The sequence below is a fragment of the Myxocyprinus asiaticus genome, chromosome 9 (genome assembly GCF_019703515.2).
Source record: "Myxocyprinus asiaticus isolate MX2 ecotype Aquarium Trade chromosome 9, UBuf_Myxa_2, whole genome shotgun sequence".
Taxonomy (NCBI): Eukaryota; Metazoa; Chordata; class Actinopteri; order Cypriniformes; family Catostomidae; genus Myxocyprinus; species Myxocyprinus asiaticus.
Genome location: NC_059352.1, coordinates 12,308,301 through 12,336,212, shown reverse-complemented (window position 1 = coordinate 12,336,212; position 27,912 = coordinate 12,308,301). Strand labels below are relative to the sequence as shown.

General features: G+C 38.3%; 1 protein-coding gene across 1 annotated transcript in view; it reads right to left on the bottom strand.

Annotated features, from left to right (window-relative positions):
* Positions 1-24,657, bottom strand: part of LOC127445625 (E3 ubiquitin-protein ligase PDZRN3-B) — a 148,512-nt gene extending 123,855 nt beyond the window's left edge. Inside the window, exons 1-3 of the mRNA XM_051705811.1 lie at positions 23,814-24,657; positions 20,217-20,303; positions 10,524-10,631 (exon numbers count right to left, since the gene is read on the bottom strand). Of these exons, the coding sequence (XP_051561771.1) occupies positions 10,524-10,631; positions 20,217-20,303; positions 23,814-24,527 (909 nt within the window). The 5' untranslated portion in view covers positions 24,528-24,657. The remainder of the gene's footprint in view (positions 1-10,523; positions 10,632-20,216; positions 20,304-23,813) is intronic.
* Positions 24,658-27,912: the final 3,255 nt, after the last annotated feature.

Below are 27,912 nucleotides of genomic sequence, written 5' to 3'. Positions count from 1 at the left end.
GATTCATAAATGATATTTAATCCTTAATACCACATTTGGCGAAAATCACAGGCGACCAGCCTCCTGTTAAAGTCAAAACGCAAATACTTTGCTCACCAAAAATTGCAAGCTTCCTTATGTGAATTAAAATTAAACACTTATTTGCCCATTCCTATTGACTTATAGTGATATACGGAGCCACGAGTTGAAAGCCTCGCAAAAGTCAACGAGTGGCTTTACCGCATAGATCAGGGGTGGGCAACTATTTTGGTGAAGGGGCCACATCGGCATAGGGGGCCACATTGTACTCCTTTTGAGATACAATGCTTTGGATTGATTTGGTTCTTGTATCTTTTAAGCTGAGAAATAGTTTTGTACTCAATTTTCTGAAGTGTATATGTGACTAATGGGACTATTCTGCAATTTCCTAAAGTATTGCTCTACAAAGGTAAATTATTTTCTAGATTCAGGCATTAAAAAATTTAATAAACGCTGAGCAATTTCCCTGGTAATTTATAATTTAATTTAACACTCTCTACATCAGGGTTAATAAAAAAAGAAAATAGAAAATTATAGAACTTTTAATGTTTGTCACAAAGCGGGCCAGTTTACTTATTTTATTTTCAAAACATTACCCGTTACGTGCTAAAAGGGTCATGATGCGGGTCTCAACAATGGTTTGTCCACCAATGGTTTGGCTTTCCATTTAGCACACAACTGAATAAAACACAACTATGATAAATGATTACAGCAAGAGTTAGATTAACATACAGGTGTGAGGGACTTCAACATTTCTAAATTGCACAAATAAAAAATACATATTTGTCTCTCGCTTGCTTTTGCTCAGTCAATAATGCTGAGATCTATGTTTATTTTTTATTAAAGTTCATTACGGAGACATTTTGCCTGCAAACTTAGTAGCACCAAAAAGCATAAGCAGCCTCTAGAATGGACACAGAGTGGCCGTATCACACTTTTCCTTGAGCAGATTATTGCACAAGAGATCGCCAAGTTTGTTCAAGGGGAAAGCAGCTAGAAAGAGCGCACTCCCATGCGTGGTTGCCAGATTGCACAAAATAAGTTTAACATTAGGTGGAATATTTCCAATTTGCACAAGTATAAATCTTTAACTGGGGGGTTTGCATCTTTTATCTGGCAACTCTGAGCATGTTAAATGCCCATGGAGGTGCTTTACTGTAGGTTCCAATGCAAGATCCAATGAAGAAAAAAAAAAAACACTTTTAGGATAAATGAGCCGCAGGCCAGATTTAACCACGTGGAGGACCGGATCCGGCCCGCAGGCCATAAGTTGCCCATGTCTGGCAAATAGCCTTCCCTTCTTGGATCCCATTTAGCATTACAAATTGCTGAAACAGTCCTGAGCCATAATACAGACATGTTCTTTTTCAACATTTATCACACTACCATGACTTGAACAGGCTATGTTTAGTTGGGTCCTGTTTGGGGCACTCAAAGTAGGCTGTGATTATTGAGGGCCTGGCCTGCATTACAGAAGGGAACTAGAAGGAAACGACTGCCTATTACTTCATGACCAAGGGTCTGTTAATCAGCCTATTAGCATTTAATTGAGGGTAGTTCATTAGAGAGGCTATGGGGGTGGACGGCTTGCGTGGCGGGTTAAGAGGGTCTGACTGTGAGAGCAGCTGGCTAGGCAACCCGAGACTATTGTTACTGATATGTTTACAAAAGACAGATTGAAAAGACAATTAGTTTTAATTACACTTGCCTATTCCCTCTCCCTAAACATTTTAGAAGCTATAAATTATACCATTCCCGTCTATAAATAGGGAAAAAGCCTGCTGAACAGAATGCACGCTAGATTTACAGTAGACTAAGCCGGATTTAGCAGCTTCTTTATAACCAGCATCAGGAAGCTTAATTTTGAGCTGAAAGGAATAGTGATAACCTGAAATTTCGGGTAGCATGACAAAACATTGTCTTGACCAGTTGCATGAGTTTGAGTCAGGACTATCTGTTTGTTTGATCAACAACAGATATGGGGCGTATTTTGAAGGCTGTTTAAAACAATGTTTAGTTTTGCAATTCCATTCGGTGGCAGAGAAATTACACACTTCAGCTTTAAGCTCAGAGCTGGTAACCGAAACGTTGCAGGTTTGAACCCCACAAGGAACAAGCCATAAGACATCACCATTGTACTTGAGTAAGGTGCCTAACACCAGGTTGATTTAAAGGTATTTTCCCTGAAAAAGGGCAACTGTAAGTGTGCTTTGGATAAAATAATTTGCTAAATGACTAGTTACATGTTTCTAATATTTTACAAGTTACTCGTCATAATTTATTTTGAAGGTAAGAAAACAAGGCTCTACTAGCCCAGCAATCCCCTAATGGCTTTCTTTCTCTAACACAAACATAGATCCACCACAGAGCTGTCCATTCCATTCATGTGTGCTCAGCTAAAACAGAAGCAGAGACCAGAATTATGTTATGACCCTTTCAAGACTTCCATTGGATTTAACATCCTGTAACAGATAAGCTAGGCACTGGAATGTAGGTCTCAGCTGGGCCACACAGTCATGCTTGCCTCTGCCTGCTCGCCTCAATCTACAAAATAGACAGGGGCACAAATCCAATAAAGTCCTTGACAAAGGCCTGCTTCTTGCCTTCAAATTCCACCCACCATGTGATACTGCCCACAGTAAATAAACTGTCACCTCTGGACAAGACTGTTAGACTAAGACAGAAATAGCACGAGAGAACCTTGTGATACATTCCTTGCTAAAGATGACATGTGCTGTGATATATTAGTCGTAAGGTGAGGAGGGTGGAGACTCAACTTTGGGGAGTGGCCCCATGCTGGGTTGACCCAACTTCGTGTCCCTGGGGAAACCAAGAATGGGGCCTCCTGGTTCAGAAATGTCCAAGCTGGTCATAAAGACCACAGTGGGACTGATTAAGGTTAATGCCTAATTCAGTAAAGGGCATACTGGCTAAGATTAAGTGGAGTTAAACTAATTACAAAATTGATCAATGCTGAATCTACCTATTATATTTTCCAAGAGTTCCAAGTTGGTGTGTTTCTCAAGACCAAAGCATACTTTGGTTTTCCATGTGCCGCTACATCTCACATACAGTGTGTTTCATGCAAATTTTGTCTTACTGTCCGCATGCAGCCCAGTCTTCCAAGACATGCAGACAGTCTGCAACTGTGCACATAGTTTGTACATGTGCCTGGCTTTGGCTGTACTAAGGATGATCACAAAATGCCTCCGTACATGCTCATGGTCAAGAGTATACACTGAAAGAGCGCTAGATCACTCAACCATGCACAAGACATAACGGCAGTGGCGAATTCTCAGGGCCAGCAAAGTCTTCTCTGCTGGCCTAACATGCCAAATAATCTCAATCACCTTTTTGCTATGTATTTTTAAATTGCTTTCCACTCTTAATTAATCTACAAACAAATAGAGAAAAACTTGGTTTTATCCAGAAGTCAAAATGTATTCCTTGATGCTTACAAGGGAAGTGTGACAGCTGTTTCGCATGCCAGAAGCCCGAAGCCTGAAGCAGCGTGCGAGTCTGAGCTCCACCCCCTCAGGCCTTCAGAATTTCCACAGAATCCCTCAACAGTGCAAATGAATGAGCAACTAAAGTCATATAGTCATTTTCATCAGCCAATCAGATTGATTTATTTGTTTGTTCTTGGTGGGTGTGGTCTTTAGGATATGTCCCGGTCGAGGCCTTCTAGCTGGCCTTGAGTGACGCAATCACGCTTTAAGTGATGTACGTAATTTGAAAGCGAAGAGCGCGAGATCGTCATCACTGCCACTATTGCCTTTGAGAAAGAGATCCTTTTGGATTTAAAAACACGAGATGTTCTGCATGACTGTGTGATTGCTTAATTTATTAAACAGGAAAGGATGACCAAGTAAATTGGTAAGTGCGTTTTGCATTGTTATAGCTACATCAGGAGTTTTCTAAGTGTAAATTAGGCTGCTGGAGCATTCAGTGTCGGATCAAGTTTTGAAAAGTAGTGCTGCATTCCATTCAACTCGGAAAGTTGGATTTTACATCTTCCTACTAGGAAAAGTGTAATGGAATGCAACTTGAAGTCAGAATTACAACTTGTAGGCTCGTGCAGAAATTCTCAACTCCGATTTTGCCGAGATGCAGGGGCATGATGTCACACAAACATGTCGACACTCGACGGAGATTTACAAAGTAAATGATAAACATTTACTTTTAAGTAATATTGATAAATTAGTTTGTTTCCACATTTCATTATATTAAAGCTTGTTTAACAAACGCCTGCAGAAACAGGTGTATAAAACGTGGTAAATTATAATCTCTTTTGATAATCGTACACCTGAAGCACAAATGCCAGCGCTGCAGCATTGTTTATCAGTTGGGCTGCTAGGAGACATCTCTAATGAGAGTCAAACCCCTGCTAAGCTAACGGAGCGCTGCATTTCCGAATATCGGGGAATGGAATGCATTTATTGTCGGAGATATCAAGTAGGAATATCCCACATCCAACTTGAATGGAACGCAGCATAACCGTGTACCCTGACAAAATGAAATTTATTGCAAGCAACAATTAAATCGCAAATATTATTAGATATATTTTTCCAGGTATTATAGACCTCCTTGGTAGATTCATATGAAAAATTATGATTTTTGATGTTCATTTCACAAAACAGTTATGCTGCAGTTAAAATTAGGCACAAAACCTGTCGAAGAACATGTCCAGGTCAAATTTCACCACAAAATCAAATGGGGAAAATAAGAAATTATATTAGAATATAATTGAACATGAAGTCAATTTTGTACCATTAAGAATTTAAGTCACCATTTAAGTTTACCATTAATTCACAATGCAAAAAACAAAACCTTGCTTTTTTTTCCTTTATGCTTTTTTTCCTTTATGAACTGTGACTATAAAATGTATCTTAAAAAAAAAAAAAAAAAAAAAAAAAAAAAAACATTTCTGATAGATGAAGACAGACCAATAACAAGTGAATGAAGGACACTTTGAATCCAAGCCCTTTCTATATCAAGCCAAAACCAAAGATATCAAGCCAAAACCATTTGAACTTAAAAAAGTCTTCCTCAAGAACATCTAAGATTTCGGGCCTCTTGAATCTCCCTTCTTTTTCCACTAAAGGCAATTTTTATACATGTTTGCTCCTCTGTCCTTCATCACAACTGTCTGATCTACTACATTCTTCTTAATCTTGAATGGACAAGAATGCTAACACCCTCAGTTCAAAAGGGCTAAGTACTCATCTGCATGCTAGCAATGGACCCCATCCTCTTAAGACGCTTCACATACAGTATCTATTCAAGGTGCCACTCTATTCATGTTGCCACTCACCCCTCACGCCATTTAACGCCACATCTGACAGCGAGCACACACTAAAATAACTGAAAACACTGTTGGGTGTTAAGTGGTGCACGGTGCACTATGCGTAACCTTACAGCTATATGGAGGCAGAAGAAGATAAGGAACATGCGGTGAGACTAGGGCTGCTGATATTAAGGCACACTTGCTCTTTTGTCTGAAATAAAAATAAAAATAAAACAAAACTGAAATAAGACAATGGATTCCTCGTCCTGGGTAAAATAGATAAAATTATACCCCAATATTTTCAATATTCAATACATATCACTCTCAATATACAGTATATGTATTTGCTCTGAAATGGTATAAAAGGGTCAAGAAACCATAACTTGCATCAAACTGCCATTTTTTCCCCCCAAGCAGATTAACAATGTTCAATGGAGTAACAACTGACATTTCCAGAATCGAAATTAATCAATTCTCGATATGAAAGTGTATTAAGATCATTGCAAAATTCACTAAGTTGCTTCATTCCATATTGCTGACAACATCATCAAAAATACATCGTAAATATTCAATATATCACCCAGCCCTTCTCAACTCCCAAAGGTTGTGTTACAATCTATTGGTTTGATAATGTTCATTCTTCTTTTAGTGTTGTGGCTCTTCCTTCATAGATCGTCTTTCTTTCACATGGCAAACACTGGCCTCTCTGTGGTGCTACTTTTTAAAGGCTGGTTGTTGTTCAACCTCTGACATTTGTCTGTTTGCAGGCTTTTACAAGGTGACATTTACAACCCAAGTATATCTCCATGACCCCTTCCTATACCTCTAAAGCTCCTGAGGACAGCACTGATCTACACTTGGACATCTAGGGACCTGGTTTTTCCATGGTTTTGTGAAAAACACACAGACATAGAAGCGGTCAAATGTACTGTAGCCATGCACTAGGTTCCCATCATTGACGGGTTGAGATCCATCTTGGTCATGGGGAAAACATACAAGTAACAATGGCAAACCAACTTAAAAACAATCAATATTTTTGCCATTCTGTTTGGTGCAACTAGTGTAGCAGAAAGTTAGTGCATAAAATACACACTGCAACTTCAACATTCGTGAAACTGAAGGACATTAGCATGAAGTTGCATACAAATTTAGCCTTCATTTAAAAAAGAAAAGAAAAACTTATAGCCAAATAATTGACTCAAATTATGTTCTAAGCATCACAATACTGTATAAACAATCACTATTTAAGGATCTGCTCTGGTATAAAACTTGTGTTACAGTCTTGTGTTAAATCCAATCAAACTTTCGCAGGCAAACATGACTTCTAGCCATGTGTGAAAATCTTCGAAAAGTGTGAAGAGCAAACAATGTGCCTTTTTTTCCCCCTTTCACATCCTTTTTTTATGAGAAATAAATGTCTCACCGAACAAGGAGCTGTTCATCCGCTGAATTATCAGAGTCAGTTTTTCTTGTTCTTAGCAGGAACATCTGCCATTACAATCCTCCTTCAGACAGCTATAGGGGAATCTAGATCTTTATGGACATGTGATATATGTGCAAGAAATGTCTCTAAATCTAACACAGCCAAGAAAATATGAAAAATAAATGGCTTTTTGGATTTCCGTGATTCACTCACACAAAGATGTGAGCAAGTAAACATTCCCTTTCTTTCTGCAAAGTTGGGCAGTAAAATGTATTCAAGCTCATTTATAAGGCCCAGATGATCTGTGCAGGCTGTTCCTGGCTGGAATTTCTCATGTTTGCTCCCTGAGTCACTCAACACTACTGCTGTCAGGAACATGTGCACAAAGCACGTTGAAAACCGTGATGGCCCTGGTCACCCTATGACACACATTCACACGCTCTGCCTGGATGCGCTCTCGGCAGAGATGTTGATGCAACTCAGTTGAAAGTTATTCACGCAAGAGTCTCTCGGCTGAATGGAAAGCAGCAAAATATGGACTTTCCTGAAGAACATCTGAGTGGTGCTTGTTCATGCAAAAGTCGCCACAACAATGCTAATGTGTTCTGGGTGGTTTCCAGGGCATTTAGCATGTTGCTATGTTGTTGTTAGGGTGTTCTGGGTGGTTGCTTACTAGCCTGATTTCATACAGCACACCCCAAGTCTCAATTTTATTCTGGTCCCTATATATGGCCTGGGTTCCTCCTTAAATGTAAATCTAGGGAAGTTTTTTAACATGGTGGAAATCACAACATAGTCTGATGAATGAATGAATGAATTCACGATGAATTCGAAAGATATCGTAAGACTTGATCGTCAAGATTTCATCAAACTCATTCCATATTTATTTATGCAATACAAATGACTAATAAATATCCACAACGTAATATGCTTCCCTCATTTTCTCATTCCAAAACCTAATATTTTCTTTCTTCTGTGGCACACAAAAGTTATGTCCCAATTAAAATCATGGTTAGGTTTAGGTTTGGGGTTTAACATTGTAAGAACACTCAATCAAAACCCTGATGTTTTGCTTTGCTCCATGATACACAACTTCAGCTTTAACTGCAATAGAAATGGAACTACAGGATGTTGGTTTAGCTACATATAACAGTGATTACAATGTCAAGAAAACTGCTGTAAGCCATTTTACATTAATTCTTCCCCAATAATTACATTTCTACAGAAAGTCATTTTTTCAAGTCCATATAATTAAATGTATGTGATACCACCTAAGGTGCTAAGGTAAATCTAGAAACCGTATTTCTGTCCCAAAGAGCACAACATTACCTCAGGTGTTAACAATAGCTAACAGCATTATTTCACCCTTTTCAAATGGTGGAAACAGTTTTAAAAAGTGTCAATAAATCTCCTGAAGGAAAATATTATTGTATATATGTATACATGATCTAGATTGCAGAGGGTTGGAACAGCTTTGCACTGTGGGAGAGAGAGCTTCTGACTATAAATTTCGGAGGTCTACTCAATGGACCTAAGGGTTTGTACTTAATGTTCCTTATGTATTTGCATCCTCTGGCACTCATGCTGACTAACCTTAAATAATTCAAAAGACAAAGACAAAAAGTGACTTTCTAGGTCATGCCATCCTAGAGCAAAATATATTTTTTTATTCAAAAAGCTTGACAAAAACAATAAAACAACTAAATCTGTCAGCAATAACCCTTCTCAAATATCTACACATTGTTATATTGACATCTTAAAAAAAATCAAAAATAAAATACAAATAAAAAAAAATTAAAAAAAAAAATCACAAGAAAAAAAAACAAGATGTAGGCGACATTCTACAGCAATGACTATCTTGAATCTTTCTGACTGCAAAAACCATAAAGAACACAAAAATCAAGGCAAAGAAGCAGTTGGCATGCTTACTACACTCCAAAACTTTTCCCTCGCCAGGGCCTCTTCCTCCAAGCAAGACACACTACCACATTTTAGCCAAACACATTAACCAATGTAGGTTTCATACACCCGCCCCCCCCCCCCAAGTGAGGCTAGTTTAGTGGTCTTAAGTCACCAGGCGCCAACTGCATTAATGTCGCCTTTGGTGGCTCAATCTATCCATTGTCTCAAGGGCTTACGGCATATGTGAACGAACAGCAGGATTTAAGACACGTAAGACTTGTTCACTGCATGTGGCAGTTCTTAAAGGTAGTATAAGGAGTATGTTCTGTTTCTTCATCCTACGTGCTGGGACTAAATACTGAACTTTTTGATGTCAAAGCACACATGAATAAATCTTGCAACTAAAAAATTAATGTCGTCAACTAGCTCTTGAGAGGAAAATTCTTCCCAATGAGTTAAGAAGAGTTGCAGGGGAATCTACTGTTCCATTGAATGATGATTTGACTACATGAAATTAAAATATTTACACTGTAGAGCCCTGGGACATATTTATAACACGCTACATTAAATTCAATGCCTCCATTGTTACACACTTGAGATTCATGCCGCCATAAAAGCAACCTTTGTAGGGCTGGCTTTCTATGCACCATCAAAACTGACCACCGGGAACTCTTGGCCCTTTTAAACAGTCAGATTTTGTTCCAAGGTAAGAGAGAGCCTTCCGACCCAACGGCAGACAGATTTCTTCACAATTCGGTAAAAAAAGTTTACCAAATTACACTGAATGACCAAATGGAAGAGACTAACTTCAATAGTCAGAGCTCAGTTCTTAAGAGAAATTCTGTAAAAACCTCTGTATCATTATCACAGTATAATGTGCTTTAAAACTGAAATGTATAATTTTGAAGTTAAAGGTGCAATATGTAACATTGACATCAAGCATTTAAAATGGGTACAGCAGTCCAAATTCAAAATATTGGAGAGAGTGGTCTCCTCCCCCCCCCCCACCCCAAACTCAAAGCTTACACGGGTTGCCAGGTTGAGGACACGCAACAGGAACGAGCAAAATCAAATCACTTTATTGTCACACAGCCATATACACAAGTGCAATGGTGCGTGAAATTCTTGGGTGCAGTTCCAAACTGACAATGGCAAGCGATGAGCCTTACACTGTAAGTTGACCAGCAAATGCATACGTTTGAAATTTTTTTTATTGTTTGCAAATTATAAACCAGCTCATGTGGATTTTTTATAACTTTGTCAATGTTAGCTAGATGTATTGCTGGCTTCCATTGCTGCAGCGCATTGTGTTTGCCCGATAACTTGTTTCAAATCTGGCAACCCGGGGTGTCAAAATACTATTGGGAAATGGGCAGTGGGCGGCATCACACATGCCAAAACACAAACAGAAATTCCGGCCCAGAACGGACATTTCAAAGTAGAATATACTGGCTGTAGCATTGTTTTCGGAGAAGGTAGTATTTCAACTTAGCATGTTTCCTATATCTCTGATATTATTATATGATAATGATATTATGATACTTTTATGCTTTAGTACAGTAAATATATTACATAATGCACCTTTAAAATACTTCCTCTTATCCAAGCTTAATATACAGACAACTATGAATAAGCCATTTGTAGGTTGATTTCTGTGGTGCAATCAAACCTTTGTTTTACTTGTTTGAGCATCCCAACCAGACCAACACTGGCTCAACCAATGGCGTGAGTTTGGAACGGGGTTTTCTGTTTTTTTCCATTGGTATTTTAGGGGCACAGAAATTACACACTTCAACTTTCAATAATAATTTTCATGGCATTTTCATGTTCAACACTGTTTTGTACAAATGTTGCTCTAAGGATTTAATTGACACTTTAAACAAATGCACCTACCTCCATTATCCTGTCGTGGATCTGCAAACCCCCTTCTTTATCTGCTGGTCCATTTTCCACAATCCTCGACACAAAAATTCCTTCATTCGAAGTACCATCTTTATTATCCTGTAATCCAACAACAAGACATCAAATGTTCAGCCAAAAAATTAAATCACAAATTGAGACCAAATATAAAGTATCTTTTTGAATCACTATCCAATAAAAATATGACACTTTAGTAAGGGTTACAGATGACCTATTGCAAGGTGTCACGTGACACTATGCGAAGGTTGGTCATTTAAAGGAGAGCTCTGCTTAAACTCTGCTGCAATTATCCTTAAGCAATATTAACTGGTGAGAACTGTAATAGTTTTGCTTGTTAAACTGTACTGGGAGGGCAGGACGTCGAAAAATTTGAAATTGTCGGCCTGTGGGGACATTAAAAAGCACTTACGTCGGACACCTTGCAGGATCAGGATGGCGGAGGTCCTGTCAATGGTGGCAGCGAGCTTCGTGAAGTAGGTCGGGATATCTCGAACATTTATGCAGCGCTGAAGAAAATCTCGACTGACTTGGAGGGCCTCGCAGAAATAAGTTGAGCGATTACATCTATGGAGGTTTCTGGAGTTGGCCCGAAAGCTACATGCTAACCCGCCTGCTACCAAGGTTGATGTGGAACGTGTGTGAGAAAAACTAGAGGACATGGAAAATCGGAGCAGGCGTAATAATGATTGTTTCGTTGGAATCCCCAAAGGAAAGGAAGGTCAAGATATGGTGGAGTTTTTGGACGGGCTTATTCCGAATTTGATCGACACAGCGGACAGCCGGCTTGAAATTGAGCATGCCCACAGAGTTTTCGTTCAGCTTCCCATGGCAGGTGACAGACCCCGATCTATTCTGGTAAGATTCTTGTGGTCGGCTGACAGAGACTTTGTTCTATGAGCGGTGAGGAATAAAGGCAATTTGTGCTGGGAGGACCACAACATCATGGTTTTTCTGGATTTTGCTAGATTGATTTAAATGAATAGTTCACTCAAAAATGAAAATTTGCCGATACTTTACTCACCCTCAGGCCATTCAAGATGTATATGAGTTTCTTTCTTCATCAAAACAGAATTTAAGACTTTTAGGATTTCATTTCAGGCCTCCTCCTCTAAACAATACAAGTGAATGTACTCCATTTTTTTGACAGTCCAAAATGCATATTTAGGGTGCATCAAAATAATCCACACAACTCCAGCTGACAAATAATAATTGACAAATAACACAAACGATGGATTATTTTTAAAAACAAAACAAAGCTTATATACTTTTTAACAACAAATGTTCGCTTCCGTACATCTCTGTGACGTGCGCTCATGAGAGGGATGACGTAAGCTCGTTGGTAAGGTCAAGCATCGCGTGGAGGAGGAGTCAGGAAGCGCATCATTGTTTACATTGTTTTTTTATTTTTTTATTATTATTTGGAAATGATTTTTTTTTTTATATTGTTTTGAAATTGTTTTGGACTGTTTTGGTTTGTGAACGGCACTTGGTCTGTGTTCTGTGCAAGTTTCTATTGTAAACAATGATGCACTTCCTGCCTCCTCCACGTGACGCGTGACCTTACAAACGAGTTTACGTCATCCCTCTCATGAGCGCACATCACAGAGATGTACGGAAGCAAACATTTGTAGTTAAAAAGTATATAAGTATTGTTTTGTTTCTAAAAATAATCTATTGTTTGGGTTCAGAAGAACTTTATTTGTCGACTGGAGTCGTGTGGATTATTTTGATGCACCCTAAATATGCATTCACTTGCATTGTTTAGAGGAGGAGGCTTGAAATAACATCCTAAAAGTCTTAAATTCTGTTTTGATGAAGAAAGAAACTTAGATACATTTTGGATGGCCTGAGGGTGAGTAAATTATTCTACTATTCCTTTAAGCAAAGCGTGATGGATTCAAAGAGTGTAAACAATTGCTTCAACAGAAGGTGGGTTTCACACTGCTTTTTCCTGCTAAGTTGAGAATTGACGCCAAGGGTGGTCGCAAGACTTTTACATGCCCACGACAAGCTATGGCCTTCATTAAATCAATGGTGTGAGTGGGTAATTTTACCTGCACTCGGACAACAATACAGACTACACATCGTGCATTTTACTGATACAGCATGAGAGGGTATCTTATTCTATTGGCTGCCCACTGACTCTCGTTCTACTCTTTTTTTTTCTCTTTAATATTTATGCACCCAATGCTGATGATCAGAACTTTTTTATAGATCTTGAGGGGAAGCTACAAGCCACTGGGATCCTTCATGATACGGTTTTGGGTGGAGACTTCAATCTTTTAATGGATCCAGTCCTTAATCATAGTGATGCAAATTTTGAGATATTCAAAATGTGTAGTGTTGCGGGGCTCCAGGAACAAGGCTGAGAACCACTGCTTTAGAGCAACATTGACACTTCATAGGATGTGTAAAAATCTTGGTCTTACAGACTTTTGGAGACTTCTAAATCCATCTGGGAGGGACTACACCTTTTATTCATCAGTTCATAAGATTAATCTAGAATAGATTTATATATATATAAGTCACTTATTCCATCTACCACTGACTGCACAATTGGGAACATTTTAGTTTCAGATCATGCTTTGGTCTGTTTAGAAATGTTGCTGCATACAGAGAAAAGAAAAATCATATAGATGCCTCTTTCATACATCCCTTCTATAAGACCCTGAATTTCAACAAATGTTAAAGACAGAATTCAATGTTTATGTAGAAACCAACTGGTCCTCAGTGTCATCTGTGGGCGTGGCATAGGAGGCGCTTAAGGCAGTTCTTACTGGGCGGATCATACAATAAGCCTAATTCATTAAAAAGATCAAAGCAAAATAATTCATAGAATTGGAAAAGAGTATTAAAAGAGCTGAAACACAGCTGAAGTGCCGAATGTCATCCAATGGTCTTAGAGAGTTGACCCAGCTAAAATATAGGTACAATATTATTCTGTCACAAAAGGTTGAGTTTTGGTTTTTCAGGGCAAGACAGACATATTTTGAATCAGGGGACAAAGCAGGGAAACTCTTGCCAGATACTGTCAGGGTTGTATGTGTTTTCTGGATTTCACTTATGTAAATAAACTGCACTTGGGTTCTTCACATCATCATCGTCGTCTTCGTCAGCCTGTCACTGTCTTTGCCAGCATCATTACAGATACATAAAACAGAGAGATTTTTCCACCATTCCTTCAGTGAAGTCTTCTGGAGGCAATATATTTACTTCTGCCACAGATATTAATAAAGCCTTTAAAGAATTCTATTTCGATCTTTATAGCTCCACGTCTTTGTCTACTGATAAGAATATTAGCAACTTCATAGAGGCATTATAACTTCCTAAACTGACGCGTGATCAAAAAAACTCTCTTGACTCAAATATTAATTTGGAGGAGCTTGTTGAGGTAATTAAAGCCTTTCCAACAGGTAAGATGCCAGATGGTTTTGAATTCAGAATTTTTTAGATCTTATGTCACAGAACTGGCTCCACTTATGCTGGAAGTTTACACAGAATCATTAAAGAAAGGTTAACTACCAGCAACCATGACACAAGCCCTGACCAGTCTCATTCTTAAAAAAGGACCCAAATAAATGCAAAAGATATAAAAATGTCTACAATTCTGGCTAATCGATTAATTACATCTATTATACATATAGATCAAGTGGGGTTTATTCATGGCCATAGTTCTTCTGATAATATTAGAGGTTTTATAAATATTATGTGGTCAGTAGCAAATGATCAGACCCCGAATGCTGACATCTCACTTGAAGACATTTGATTTATGGGTTTGGGAACACTTTTATTGGGTGGATTAAGTTACTTTATAAACAACCGTTAGCAGAAGTTTAAACTAATGGATTAATTTCATATTAATTTTCTCTTGGTAGGGGAACCCGGCAAGGCTGTTCTCTCTCCCCTTTATTGTTCCATGGAACCAATAGCAGCCACAATTAGAAAAGAGGATGATTGTCCTGGTGTTAACTAAACTTCTACCCTACGCAGATGATATATTATTATTTGTCTCCAAAGCAGATCTATACCTAGCCTCCATAAAATTATGCATCCTGTATCCTTCTCAAAATTTTCATGATACAGGGTGAATTGGTCTAAATTGGAAGCTCTTGCTCTGACAGCATATTGCCCTGCCACGGCTTTCCAACCTGGCACCTTTCAATGGCCCAACCAAGGCATTAAGTATTTAGGCATTTGATTTCCAGCAAATTTGAGAGATTTAGTTAGAGTTAATTTTGACCCATTCATTAAAAGGTTCTCATGTGATCTGGATAGATGGGCTTCACTACATCTGTCTATGGCTGGGAAGGTCAATGTTATAAAAATTAATTGTATCCCAGAATTCAATTATCTACTCCAGTCTCTCCCCTTAGAAGTTCCTCTTTCTTATTTTAAACAATTTGATAGAATATCTAAGTCCTTTATTTGGAATGGTAAACGACCTCGGTTGCATTTCAGTAAGTTACAGACCAATTGACATAGGAGGTTTAGGCCTCCCCAAAACTGTGTTTTATCACTATGCTTTATGCTTAGACACTTGGCCCATTGGTCTCTTCCACCTGAGAGAGCCCCTCCCTGGTCGTACATTGAGCAAGCAGTCCTTGCCCCAATCTCGCCATTGCAAAGTCTTTCTATCAAAATGCCTGGTGAAGTAAAAATGCATCCCATTATTTCACACTTACATTCGGTATGGACAAGTTTCACGTTTGTTCAATTTTTAATTTACCTAAATGTTTCCTCAAGCTTATGGCTGAACCCCAAATTGTGTATTAACAAGTCCCCTTTTGCTGGAAAGAATGAATTGAGAGGGGTGTTGCTACACTTGGTGACCTTTATGAAAACGGAGCTTTGAGATCATTTTAAAATCTAACACAGCAATTTGGGATTTCTAGGTCTCAATTTTTCAGGCATTTACAGTTGCACCATTTACTATTTTTGGTGCCAGTACACAGGCCCCTTAAGCTGCAGAGACCCTCTGTATGGTGCTCACAGCCTTTGGAAAGGGGCATGAAGTGTCAGTATATTATTCCTCTTTGATTCTGAGTCTTGGTGATGGGGCCTTGACATCTCTTAAGAGGTTATGGGAAAGAGATTTGACCTTGGTATTGGACGATGGGGAGTGGGAAAGAATTTTAAAAAATGTTAAAACTGTGTAGGGATGCAAGGGTATGCCTTATACAGTTTAAGATTTTGAATAGTTTCTACTGGACTCCCTCTAGATTGTTTAGGCTTGGTTTAAAAGACACACCTACCTGCTGGCGATGTCAGTTGGAGGATGGAGACATGGCCCATGCTCTGTGGTTTTGTGCTAAGATTCAAGAATTCTGGTTAAGAGTCCAGAATTTTATCTGTGAGGTTTTAGATACTCAAATTTCATTCTTCCCCATACTATGTACAGTTGTGCTCAAAAGTTTGCATACCCTTGCAGAAATTGTGAAATTTTGGCATTGATTTTGAAAATATGACTGATCATACAAAAAAATAAATAAATAAATTAAAAAAAAAAAAAAAAAAAAACTGTCTTTTATTTAAGGATAGTGATCATATGAACCCATTTATTATCACATAGTTGTTTGGCTCCTTTTTAAATCATAATGATAACAGAAATCACCCAAATGGCCCTGATCAAAAGTTTACATACCCTTGAATGTTTGGCCTTGTTACAGACACACAAGGTGACACACACAGGTTTAAATGGCAATTAAAGGTTAATTTCCCACACCTGTGGCATTTTTAAATTGCAATTACTGTCTGTGTATAATTAGTCAATGAGTTTGTTAGCTCTCACGTGGATGCACTGAGCAGGCTAGATACTGAGCCATGGGGTGCAGAAAAGAACTGTCAAAAGACCTGCGTAACAAGGTAATGGAACTTTATAAAGATGGAAAAGGATATAAAAAGATATCCAAAGCCTTGAAAATGCCAGTCAGTACTGTTCAATCACTTATTAAGAAGTGGAAACTTCAGGGATCTCTTGATACCAAGCCAAGGTCAGGTAGACCAAGAAAGATTTCAGCCACAACTGCCAGAAGAATTGTTCGGGATACAAAGAAAAACCCACAGGTAACCTCAGGAGAAATACAGGCTGCTCTGGAAACAGACAGTGTGGTTGTTTCAGGGAGCATAATATGACGATACTTGAACAAAAATGAGCTGCATGGTCGAGTTGCCAGAAAGAAGCTTTTACTGCGCCAATGCCACAAAAAAGCCCGGTTACAATATGCCCGACAACACCTTGACACACCTCACAGCTTCTGGCACACTGTAATTTGGAGTGATGAGACCAAAATAGAGCTTTATGGTCACAACCATAAGCGCTATGTTTGGAGAGGGGTCAAGGCCTATAGTGAAAAGAATACCATCCCCACTGTGAAGCATTTTGGTGGCTCACTGATGTTTAGGGGGTGTGTGAGCTGTAAAGGCATGGGGAATCTTGTGAAAATTGATGGCAAAATGAATGCAGCATGTTATCAGAAAATACTGGCAGACAATTTGCATTCTTCTGCACTAAAGCTGCGCATGGGACGCTCTTGGACTTTCCAGCACGACAATGACCCTCAGCACAAGGCCAAGTTGACCCTCCAGTGGTTACAGCAGAAAAAGGTGAAGGTTCTGGAGTGGCCTGACCTTAATATCATCGAGCCACTCTGGGGAGATCTCAAACCTGCGGTTCATGCAAGACGACCAAAGACTTTGCATGACCTGGAGGCATTTTGCCAAGACGAATGGGCAGCTATACCACTTGCAAGAATTTGGGGCCTCATAGACAACTATAACAAAAGACTGCGCGCTGTCATTGATGCTAAAGATGGCAATACACAGTATTAAGAACTAAGGGTATGCAGACTTTTGAACAGGGGTCATTTCATTTTTTTCTTTGATGCCAAGTATTGTTTTATGATTGTGCCATTCTGTTATAACCTACAGTTGAATATGAATCCCATAAGAAATAAAAGAAATGTGTTTTGCTTCTCACTCAAGTTTTCTTTAAAAATGGTACAAATATTACTAATTCTCCAAGGGTATGCAAACTTTTGAGCACAAATGTATATTGGGTGATGGGGCGGTTATTAAAGTAGGTGACAAATATACAAAAAGCTGGGTCAAAACTAGTGTAATGATTGGCAGACAAATAATTCTTAGAGGATGGAAGTCAATTGTCCCTCCCTCATTTCAAGAATGGTTGACTAATGGAAAACAGATGACTTATTGCATAATAAATAAAAACAATGAGTACACAACATGATTAACTTAACATAGACACTCCTTTACTCCAAGACCCCCCCAAAAAAACAACTAATTGTTTGCAGGTGTACAAAGCAATGAGCTTCAGAGTGTAGCTTCTCTACAAAGACAATATCAAATGACAGAAATTTTAGTATGTACAAGTTTTAGGGAACCAAGAGATGACTGCCAAAAGGATGGTACCAAGTGGGGAAACTATTTGGCATTTATTATATGAAAATGTAACCTGGACAGGAAGGTTACAACAAAGCCGTTGCCAAAATTTTGTTCAATCCACCATAAACCACATCACACCACATTAACTCTGTGCCATGTTGTGACATTGTGCCGTAATTTTTAAAGGAATACTTGAGAAACCGCAGGAAGTCAAACTGTGAACTCTGCAGTTAATTATTGTAAGCCCTTTCCTCCCCGTTACAGCACCAACATCATCCTTGTTTACCAAAGGATACTATGCCCAAGAATTATTTGGTTATATTCTAAAATAAAATAACATGAGCTCTGTTCCAAAACCAAATGCAAATACAGCTAACTTCTAAGGGTCCATTCATGGCAAACACGTTTTACATCCATCCGTGCTGTTTTTCCAATTGCTTTCCTATAAAAACGTGCTAGACTGATGTCTTTGACCATTGCGTCATGTGACTCACGTCTCACTATTTTTTCAGCGTCTCACACAGGAGAGCTATGTTATTTAGATGCCATGTCAAGTTAAAAAACAAATAAACTTTTAAAAACATGTCTCAAGACACGTGTTCTTTTCTATTCATTGCACTGCATCAGCTTTTTTAGTGGAAGAATAATTCAGTCTGAACAGCACCTTATGGCAGCATCCAAACTGAAATGAAACCTCATATGTGACTGATCTGGAACAATAAATAGGCAGCACAATTACCACTGCTCATCTGAAGCGTACATAAGACTCAGTTCAGTATTGCTACTAATAGAGTTTGATGTTAGTATATGTTACTAAGCTAACGCAAGTATAAAAATACATAGCACACAGAAATACTGAGTGAATTTCATTAATACGATTTTAAAAAATTCCACCATCTTTCTCTAATAAGGTATCTTATAGGGCAGCAAAATCATGCTTGGAACATAGCAATGGACTCCCAAGCAGACAGGTCGGCTATCATGTCAACTGTTTGCTTGAAAGGGGTCATGGCCACATTGAAGTAGTTGTACAGTTGCTAAGAGTGAACCATTTGTGTTGCATTCTTTAGTGACTGACCTCTTTCACTCATGTTAGCAAAAAACCAGAGGTAACAATTTGTGTTGAATTCTATGAAACTTTTTTTTTTTAATAAACAAAGCTTCTAGCCTTGTCATTGTGATGAGGCAACATCTAGGGCTTAGAAGCAGTGCTAGAAACTTGGCTCTTTTATTAGGGTACGTTTACACAACAACGATGTACTAAAAACGTTTTTGAAATGTTTCGTGTACAGACGACAACGTTGTCAAAATGATCCGTTCACACGGATCCGCGAAAACGACTAAAAACGCTGTATTATGCATGCCAGGCCAGTAGTTGGCGACGTCACTTTGTAAAGAAACACTACATGCCTGCGCACATAAGCATTCTTCCACAGAGCAGTGAATACAAACAATGAAGATGGCGATCGCTGGTCGTAGTAGTGATGCAGTAAATCTACACTTTGCTGGAGAAGCGTCAATAAACTCAAAATCTTGAGCAGCACAAACACAGTTCTGTAGTCCGCCATTATAGTTTTGAATGTCTCGCGCGTTGTTTTGAAGTACTCGCGCGCATGCCTATAGACTGAACATGTAAATACCCGTGCGCATGACATCGTTTTCACAAATTCGTTTTTGTGTGTTTACACGGAGACGATAAGGGCATCGTTTTCAAAAACTTGCACTTTGAAACCAGTTTTCAAATGTTTGCGTTTTCAGACCCCAAAATGCCGTTGTCGTGTAAACGAACAGCCAAAACGTATAAAAAGTTTTCCGTTTTTAGTTGAAAACGTTGTCGTGTAAACGGCCCCTCAGTTTCCAGTTCTAAAAGTTTTGCTGCAACAGTCCAGTTTAGTGCAATAAAGTGTGTCTGCGTCACATTTCTATTTAAGACAAACCACATACAAACACTTCCAAACAAGGGTTTGGTGCTAATTCACACTAATATGGTTACCACAACTATTACTTTAGGATGGGTCAAAGTTCAAAAGTGGAGTATGGAAGGTATGCATGTGACTTGCTCTATCATTTTGACTTATTGTTACTGTGACCCAGAAACACATTAAGTTTTATGCATTGAAGAAAAAGGTCTCAGTCAAAATTTAAATGATTACCTCTCGGCAACACTTTGGAGTAAAAAGATATTACTTTTATCATTAGAAAGCTGAGACTTTTATGTTAGTGCATAAAAGTGACAACATTATGAGGAGGTCTTTTTAAACTTACCACGCATGGTCTTCCTCCAACAATATTGAAGCCTAAAGATCCAGACTCCCGATAGAGTATTGCCATGACACTTTTGGTCTCTCCACCCTGAAAAAAAGGGATGGAACCACATAAATGACCCATTATTTCACAGTTTTTCACAGCACTACAAAGCCAAAATGCAATTACTACACCAACACTAAAACTGAGAAAAATGGCCTCAGAGTTTTTTGATCACTGGTATCAGGTTTACATTTGACTGTGACCAAAACTGGTGCATGACCAGAAGTGCACCTGTTACAGTCACTAAATCATAGGTTCTGCAATATACATGATTAGCAGCTTAAAGCATCTTTGAAAAGGAGCTGTCACCTGACCACTGGCTTTAAGGGTTAAGACCTAGTTCCTTGCTCATTTGGTGAAGTGTATTAATACATTTGCAGCAAACAGCTCTCTCAACAGATGAACGGTGGAACGCAGAGAAAAGAGTGGTGTCAGCATTTCATCCCTCGCTGAAGTGTGGCACTGTTTAGGATCAGCTACTAAAGCAGCTGCCATTTCTGTGTGCCACAGAATACACTGTCTAAATATAATACAGACATCAATGGCATGTACAGTGTCCTCTTTACTATCTGAGCTGAGTGTATGTGATGTATGTGTCCTATGCACCCTGCTTAACCAGGTCATGGGAACAAGCCCCATAATTCCAACGGGAAACAAATAATGTCCAAAGATGACAGTGACACCACTTAAAATAAATGCATATTACTGTTGTTTGGCACCGTCAGTGTTTCCCGCTAATGGTCACACTCAGTATTTGATTTGATCACAATTGAGAATTTTAATGTATTTTATAATATAAGGAAGCATGTTTACCAACATATTAGTATTTGCTGTGGTATCAAAATAGCTATTGAGAATACTGGTCACTGCTGAAACTGGCCTTGACATTGTCGCGTGGTGTAAATGGTTGCCATTGCGATGCGCTTGATAAACTGTTCTGATGCCACATCCACACTAATCCATTTGAAAACGTATTAATTTTACTACGTTTGCACCTCTCATTCACAATGGAATGGCGTTTTCCTCCACCGAAAACAGACTTTCAAAGTGCTCTCCATAAACGCATACTTTAGAAAAGGATGACGGTAACTGATGACAAAACTGAAAACGGAGGTTTCAAACTTAAACTGATTAGTGTGGATTAGAAGTGGTTCTAAAATTAATTGCTAGGCAGTTGTTAGGGTCTTCTGGGTCTCTATGACATTCCTGTCAATATTTCAAGGCATTTTTTGCCCGTTTTATTGTTCGCCAGGTAATATTTGCTCATGGCAGTTTAGCAAATAATAATTACTGAGAAATCGTGCCAGTTGATTTCTCCTCCGAAAAATACATTATTGAATTGTGAAAAACAAATATATTCACATAAATGCATAAATAAATAAAAATACATGCTTGATTGATTGATGCTGAAATGCTCAGAGGTCATGCCAAAGTGATACCAAAACTCAAGACTCAAAACAAGTGATATCACTTCTTCCTCTAGAGCAGCTGGATCAACAGTCCAGTATTCAGCAGACAAGACCAATCCTGCAGATGTCAGCTCCCCATCATTACCCTCCTCTCTCCAGTCCCGTGTTGCTTCAGCTCACTTGACTGATGAACCATGTGATGGGAACAACAAGAGAGACTTGATTCCTCAGCAGGAAGGCAGTCACTGGCACTAAGACATCATTCAGGGCCCATAAACATGTTCACTCATTAGGATGTTGCCTTTAAGTTACTGTGCTCCTTCATAGAGCGGTCAAGGGAGGTTATCTGTCACAAGCGTTACACACTGACATGTTTCCATGCTCTGGCAGTGTCCTGAGGTAAGAATATGTTATAGCTAATCTGAAGCACATAGCACATTCCAAAGGATCTGACAGCAGACAGCACTAACAGCATTTAGGGCAAGAGCATACAGCACTAACAAGACGTACCATGTTTTTACAATGTTTTTTGGACATGTGCTATGGTAATGGAATGGTACCTCGGAGTGCTATGTAGCCTATCAAAGTACCATCTTATAAAGCTGTTCAGCTTGTAGTCCAAAAACCTGGAAGAGAAATCGCCTGGGTTTTCCTATGGGTTTTTATAATGGGGGTTTTCAACTTATTTTTTACCACAGTAATTTTATTTGTAAGGGAGGCATTCTGCAGCAACTATACTGAAGCATAATCTTGTTGTTTACTAGCAAGCACTAGCAAACCAGTGCCAAATACAGCCTGGTAAGTCTCAATTAGCTGAAAATTATTTAAATAAAAGTTTTAAGTGGGACATCTTACACTACTCCCCCCCCCCCCCTTTTTTTTTATTCCAGTTTGTCATTTTAGTTTTAAAAAACTTCAGTGTTCTTACAGAAATGACAGAACCTTCTCACCATCTTTGTATATGTGAGTCTAATGTGAAACTGCTGTACCCCTAACAAAACACTCAAAACAAAACATACTACCTAAGATGGAAACTGCCTCGAGTTATCGTTTTTAACTCAAACATTCCTGAAACCACTTGACATCAAACTACACGGAGTTTACCTCCACAGCGCCAAACAGCTGCGCTACACCACAGCAGACCACGACATTTAATGAAGCTCTTTAAACGCCTAAAAATAAAGTCGCTCTTCGCATAACAATAACTTTTAAACTCATGTGTCTATGTTAGTTCGTTATGGGTTTCTAATTACCAACAGTATTGTCAATGAGATGTAAACTGATCTGTAAAAGTTTGAGAAAAACGGGATTTTGTGGTTAGATCAGCGGTAAACGTTTGCCCCTCCCCCGCTGACTGCCAGCTGACAGGCAGCTCTCATGACTGGCCAAGTCCCCTCGACTGACCGTTCTGAAGCTCCCAATCTTGTCTGAAATACTAACACCCCACATACACTGCAAGCTAAACGAAGCTAGAACGCAGCTGTCTACACTGCAAAGTAGCGTCGCGTCGTTCAAGGTTGTGGATGAAATCCTGACGTTGGCATGCAGTCGACCAATCAAAGGCTTTGTTTATGCGTGCAGCGCGACGCAACAAATGAGAACGCTTCAATTATTTTCAACGAAGCTGTAAATGGGATGTCATCTGAGAGCAAACAAGTAAACTTCCCACAAAGTCAAACTCGCTAACTTTAAATGTCTAAATAACACGTCAACACGATTCATATTGTCAGAGAAAGCGTTAAAAACTAGAACATTCCATAACACATGAATATGGGATTTTCTTCAACATTTTCAGAATCTTGTTATTTATTTTATTAATATTGTGCTATTGAATTATGTAGGCTATTTTGATGACAGTGGTGGCTAATACCAAGTTACCACAGTAGTAGTCGTGTAGCAAAAATGACTTGGTTGTCACACAAAAACCTCCATGCAACTTCCTGGGAAGGTTAGTTTATGGTTATAAACATAGAAACTAAAAGAGCGTCCGTTGAACTTTAGGAGTTGGCTAAAAAACAAAAAACAAATTGGAATCATACTAACGTTAGGGCTAGGGGAACGTTGTTCGCTAGATATGTTATCAGGTTGAAACTATGTGTATAGTAATGACCTCTTGTAAGGGAAATAACCCGTTTTTGAGTGTTACCTTGCACGGCGGAGAGAGACTCTTGGAGAGCGAGTCAATCCTGGCGCTGTACTCGGTGAATTTCTTCTGATACTTGAGCGCTGTCATCTGAAGCTCGTTATGAACCGTCGACAGTTGCGCTAAAAGTGATTTCTCTCTTTTACTCGATTTAAGCGCTTGTTTCTTCAGCTCCTTATCCAAATTGACGACTTTCCCTTGCAGCGCACCGTTGTGCGTTTTAAGGGCTTTCAAACAGCAATGGTTATTTATCTTCTGCTCCTTATGAGAGAGCATCAATCCGCATCCGCTCTCGCAAATCCCGACCGCTCTGTAATCACACGACTCACGCATGTGTGCATCCATATCTTTCAGGTTCAGTACCTCGTTGCATCCTTTATTCCTACATTTGGCAGGGGAATAATCGCACATCTCCGCGTGCTCCGCCAGATGTTGCAGCTTCACGATCTTTTCGCATCCCCGCGCGTGATTGTCACACTTGATATCTAACTTTAAAATTAAGTTTTTGAGAGGGAGAACGTGGTTGAGCTCTTTGGTGGAGATCCTCTGGCATTTGACGGGGCAGCTGCTCTGCTGGACGACCCAGGGCAGCACGCAGCCGGCGCAGAAGACGTGGCCGCACGGGGTGGTGAGCGGATCCTCCAAAACTTTATTGCACAAGTTACATTTGAAGTCTGGGTCCACGGCCCCCTTAAAACGATCCAACTCAAATCCCATTTTTGAAAAAAAAAAAAAAAAAAAAGGAAAATCCAAAAGATAAACGGGGCGCCCACAGAATTATACAGGGGTTTAATCGGTCTTCGGGCTAAGTCATTAGAAGAGTTCTTGGACACAGTGTGTGAAGTAGGAGCACTTCTCACTAACTGAACTAATTGCTTGAGACTTCCTATGGGGGAGAGAAGTGCTGCACGTTTGGGTAGGTACCGTAACGATATGAAGAACTGCGCAATCAACAAGTTGCTCCCAAAAAGTATTTGGACACTTCTCCAAAACTTTGTCCATATACTGTATATATGTCATAACAAGGATGGACAAACACTACTTTTGAATTGTATAGTTTATAGGTATAGTTTAAAATAATAACTCAAGTGGTTACAGATTAAAATAAAAAAAATAAAAAAAAAATAAAAAAAAATCACATATTATGTTTTTATGTAGGCCATTTATAATAATAATAATTTAATAATTACATTTATTTATCACACATTTGCACATATACAGTGAAATTCTTTTTTTTCACATATCCCAGCTAAGCTGGGGTCAGAGTGCAGGGTCAGCCATGATACAGCACCCCTGGAGCAGATAGGGTCAAGGGCCTTGCTCAAGGGCCCAACAGTGGCATATTGGCAGTGCTGGGGCTTGAACCCCTGGCCTTCTGATCAATAACCCAGAGCCTTAACCGCTGAGCCATATATTAACTAATTATATATGTTCATAAATGACCACGTATCAGATTTCTGTATGGATTAAACCATCCTTTGCATTAAATAAATAAGTGGTATTTATTTTAAAAAGAAAGATAGCACAAGCATATACTTTTTAAAGGTGCACTCAGTAATTTTTTCCTCAATAAAAAAAGTGTAACTCCTAAAGACATGAATTGTAATTTTGCAATATATGTAGGAAATCATGACCACTCACATTAAAATGAAGACTCATATCAGTAACCTTATAAAAGCTGTTTTATTCTACATGGAGAGGGTCCACACATGGGGGCTGCCAAGTTAGAATCACATGATCAGCTGAATACTACTCACTTAATCTCAGTAATCGTCCTGTTATTTGACACTTTCACTCATTGATTAAAGTAATCATGGCTAACTGTTAATTCAAAATTTTTACAATGGCATCTGAAACTGAAAACTATTGATTTTAAATTATGCTGCATCCAAGCTGCTATGTGTCAGTGTAAGTCACGAAGATGACACGAAGACAAAAGTAACTGAGTGCACCTTTAAGCAAAACATTTATATAAAAAAGTATTTGGACACTTAAACCACACTTAAAAATAACTATGACTGCATTTGATACATATGCATTTGATAACAAAAGTGGTATTTATTTTAAAGAAAGACATGTCAAGCAAAACATTTCACAAAAAGACCTTTATTAGGATTTAAATGATAAAACAACAGATATATTGAGACAAAAACTAAGACAGCTAAGACAAAAGTATCTGTACTCTAACAGGGCTGGGGAGTAACGGCATACATGTAACGGGAATACGTATTTAAAATACAAAATATAAAACTGTATTCCACTACAGTTACAATTTAAATCATTGGTAATTAGAATACAGTTACATTCAAAAAGTATTTTGATTACTGAAGAGATTACTTTGCATTTTATTGTCATTTGTTTCATTTAATATTTAGTCCTTTCAGATGGAAAACATTTATACATATAAATGATGTGATCCAAAGTGCATTTGAACAGCGGTGAAACACTTTCTTATGATGTGTTTCATTCATATGAGCAGACAGAGAAGTACGTCTGAAGTAAGTTTGGAGCAGAAGAAATAGAAATAAACCTTGTGTAAACTGTCAGCTTTACACTAAGATAAAATGCTATTTCTAGCCATTTTACATGCACGTTTCCAGGCACGCCATATATTTTTATCAAGAAAATTCAAGTTGGATATTTATTTTATTTTTTATTTTTTTTCTAGTAAGACCTTTGATATCAGGGCAAAAATCATATTCATGATAATTTTTGTATTGTTTTCCTGTAAAAATATCTAAAAATCCTTAAAACAAGATCAATTTGATTTATCTTGTTTTAGAAACAACACTGCATAAGATATTTATGTTTTTCAGAGAATGTATTTTTAACATGTATTTTGTCTTACTGTACTGGCAGAGTTTTTATAGTCAAAACAAGTGAAAAAATCTACCAGTGCTGAAGAAATAATCCACAGTATTTAGAATACGTTACTGACCTTGAGTAATCTAACGGAATACATTACAAATTACATTTTACAGCATGTATTCTGTAATCTGTCGTGGAATACATTTCAAAAGTAACCCTACCAACCCTATACACTAAATCCACACTTACAATGTTACATTAATTTTAATTGCATTAGATAACAAAATATAAATCAAAATGGCATTTATTTGAAAGAAAACAAACACAGTTTGAAAGATTTTAAATGATAAAACACTAGATAAATGCATACTGTTTAAACTTTCTGGTTTTCAAACTTTGTGAAAAATGTTTAAGCGATGAACTACAACTGCTGTTACTTTGCTAGAACAACTTGACCTTATACCGCCACAAAAAATTGAATAAGACAACTATGAAATTTCACCAAAGTAACACACACACACACAAATAATGACGTAACATTAATCATAGCTAAAGGTGTAAGAAACATATTTTCTTTGTGTGATTATGCAAAGCAGCTGACAAACTCAAACAAGCTTACAAATCTCAACTCTCTAAATACTCTGAAGCAAATATGCTCTTTCACAAACACGAACTTTGCATGAATGGCCAATGATGTCTCTTAGGAGGAAAATAATTGTATGTCTGAACATTTTCTGATAAATAAATGGGAGCTTGTGAGCATATGATTTGCTAAAAATGTGTATTTGTCTCCAATGTATTTCGAGTAAGAAGAAATCTGGAGTTTAAATTCAACTCATTTAAATAAGGACATTTTCCATCTCAGTAGGAAGTAACACAGTCATAAAAGCATTTGAATTGTAAATGATGAGATCCAAAGACAGGGTCACTGGCAACTATGTGCAGTGAAGGGACAAAAAAGGGCTTTATTTTTGCAGCTTAACTCCTTTGTGAACAGTGTCCATCCCTTCTGCTATAGACTGATCTGAAGATAGAAAATTCTTTTCTTTTGCACATCCATATTCTGGGAAATAAAATGTTCTTGTTAGGCCTAAATGTAGCGATTCTATCCATATGTGTATTATTAAACACCAAAAACACCAAAACTCATAAGTGACTTCAGAGTAAGAGGAAAAAATGAAGAAACAAAAAGAAAAGAAAAGGAAAATGGAACATGTTTGCAATTGCGTAAGTCGCGACTTCTGTCCTCTGATGGAAAGAAATGTATAGTTCAAGGAAAAAAGTGCATTAAAGG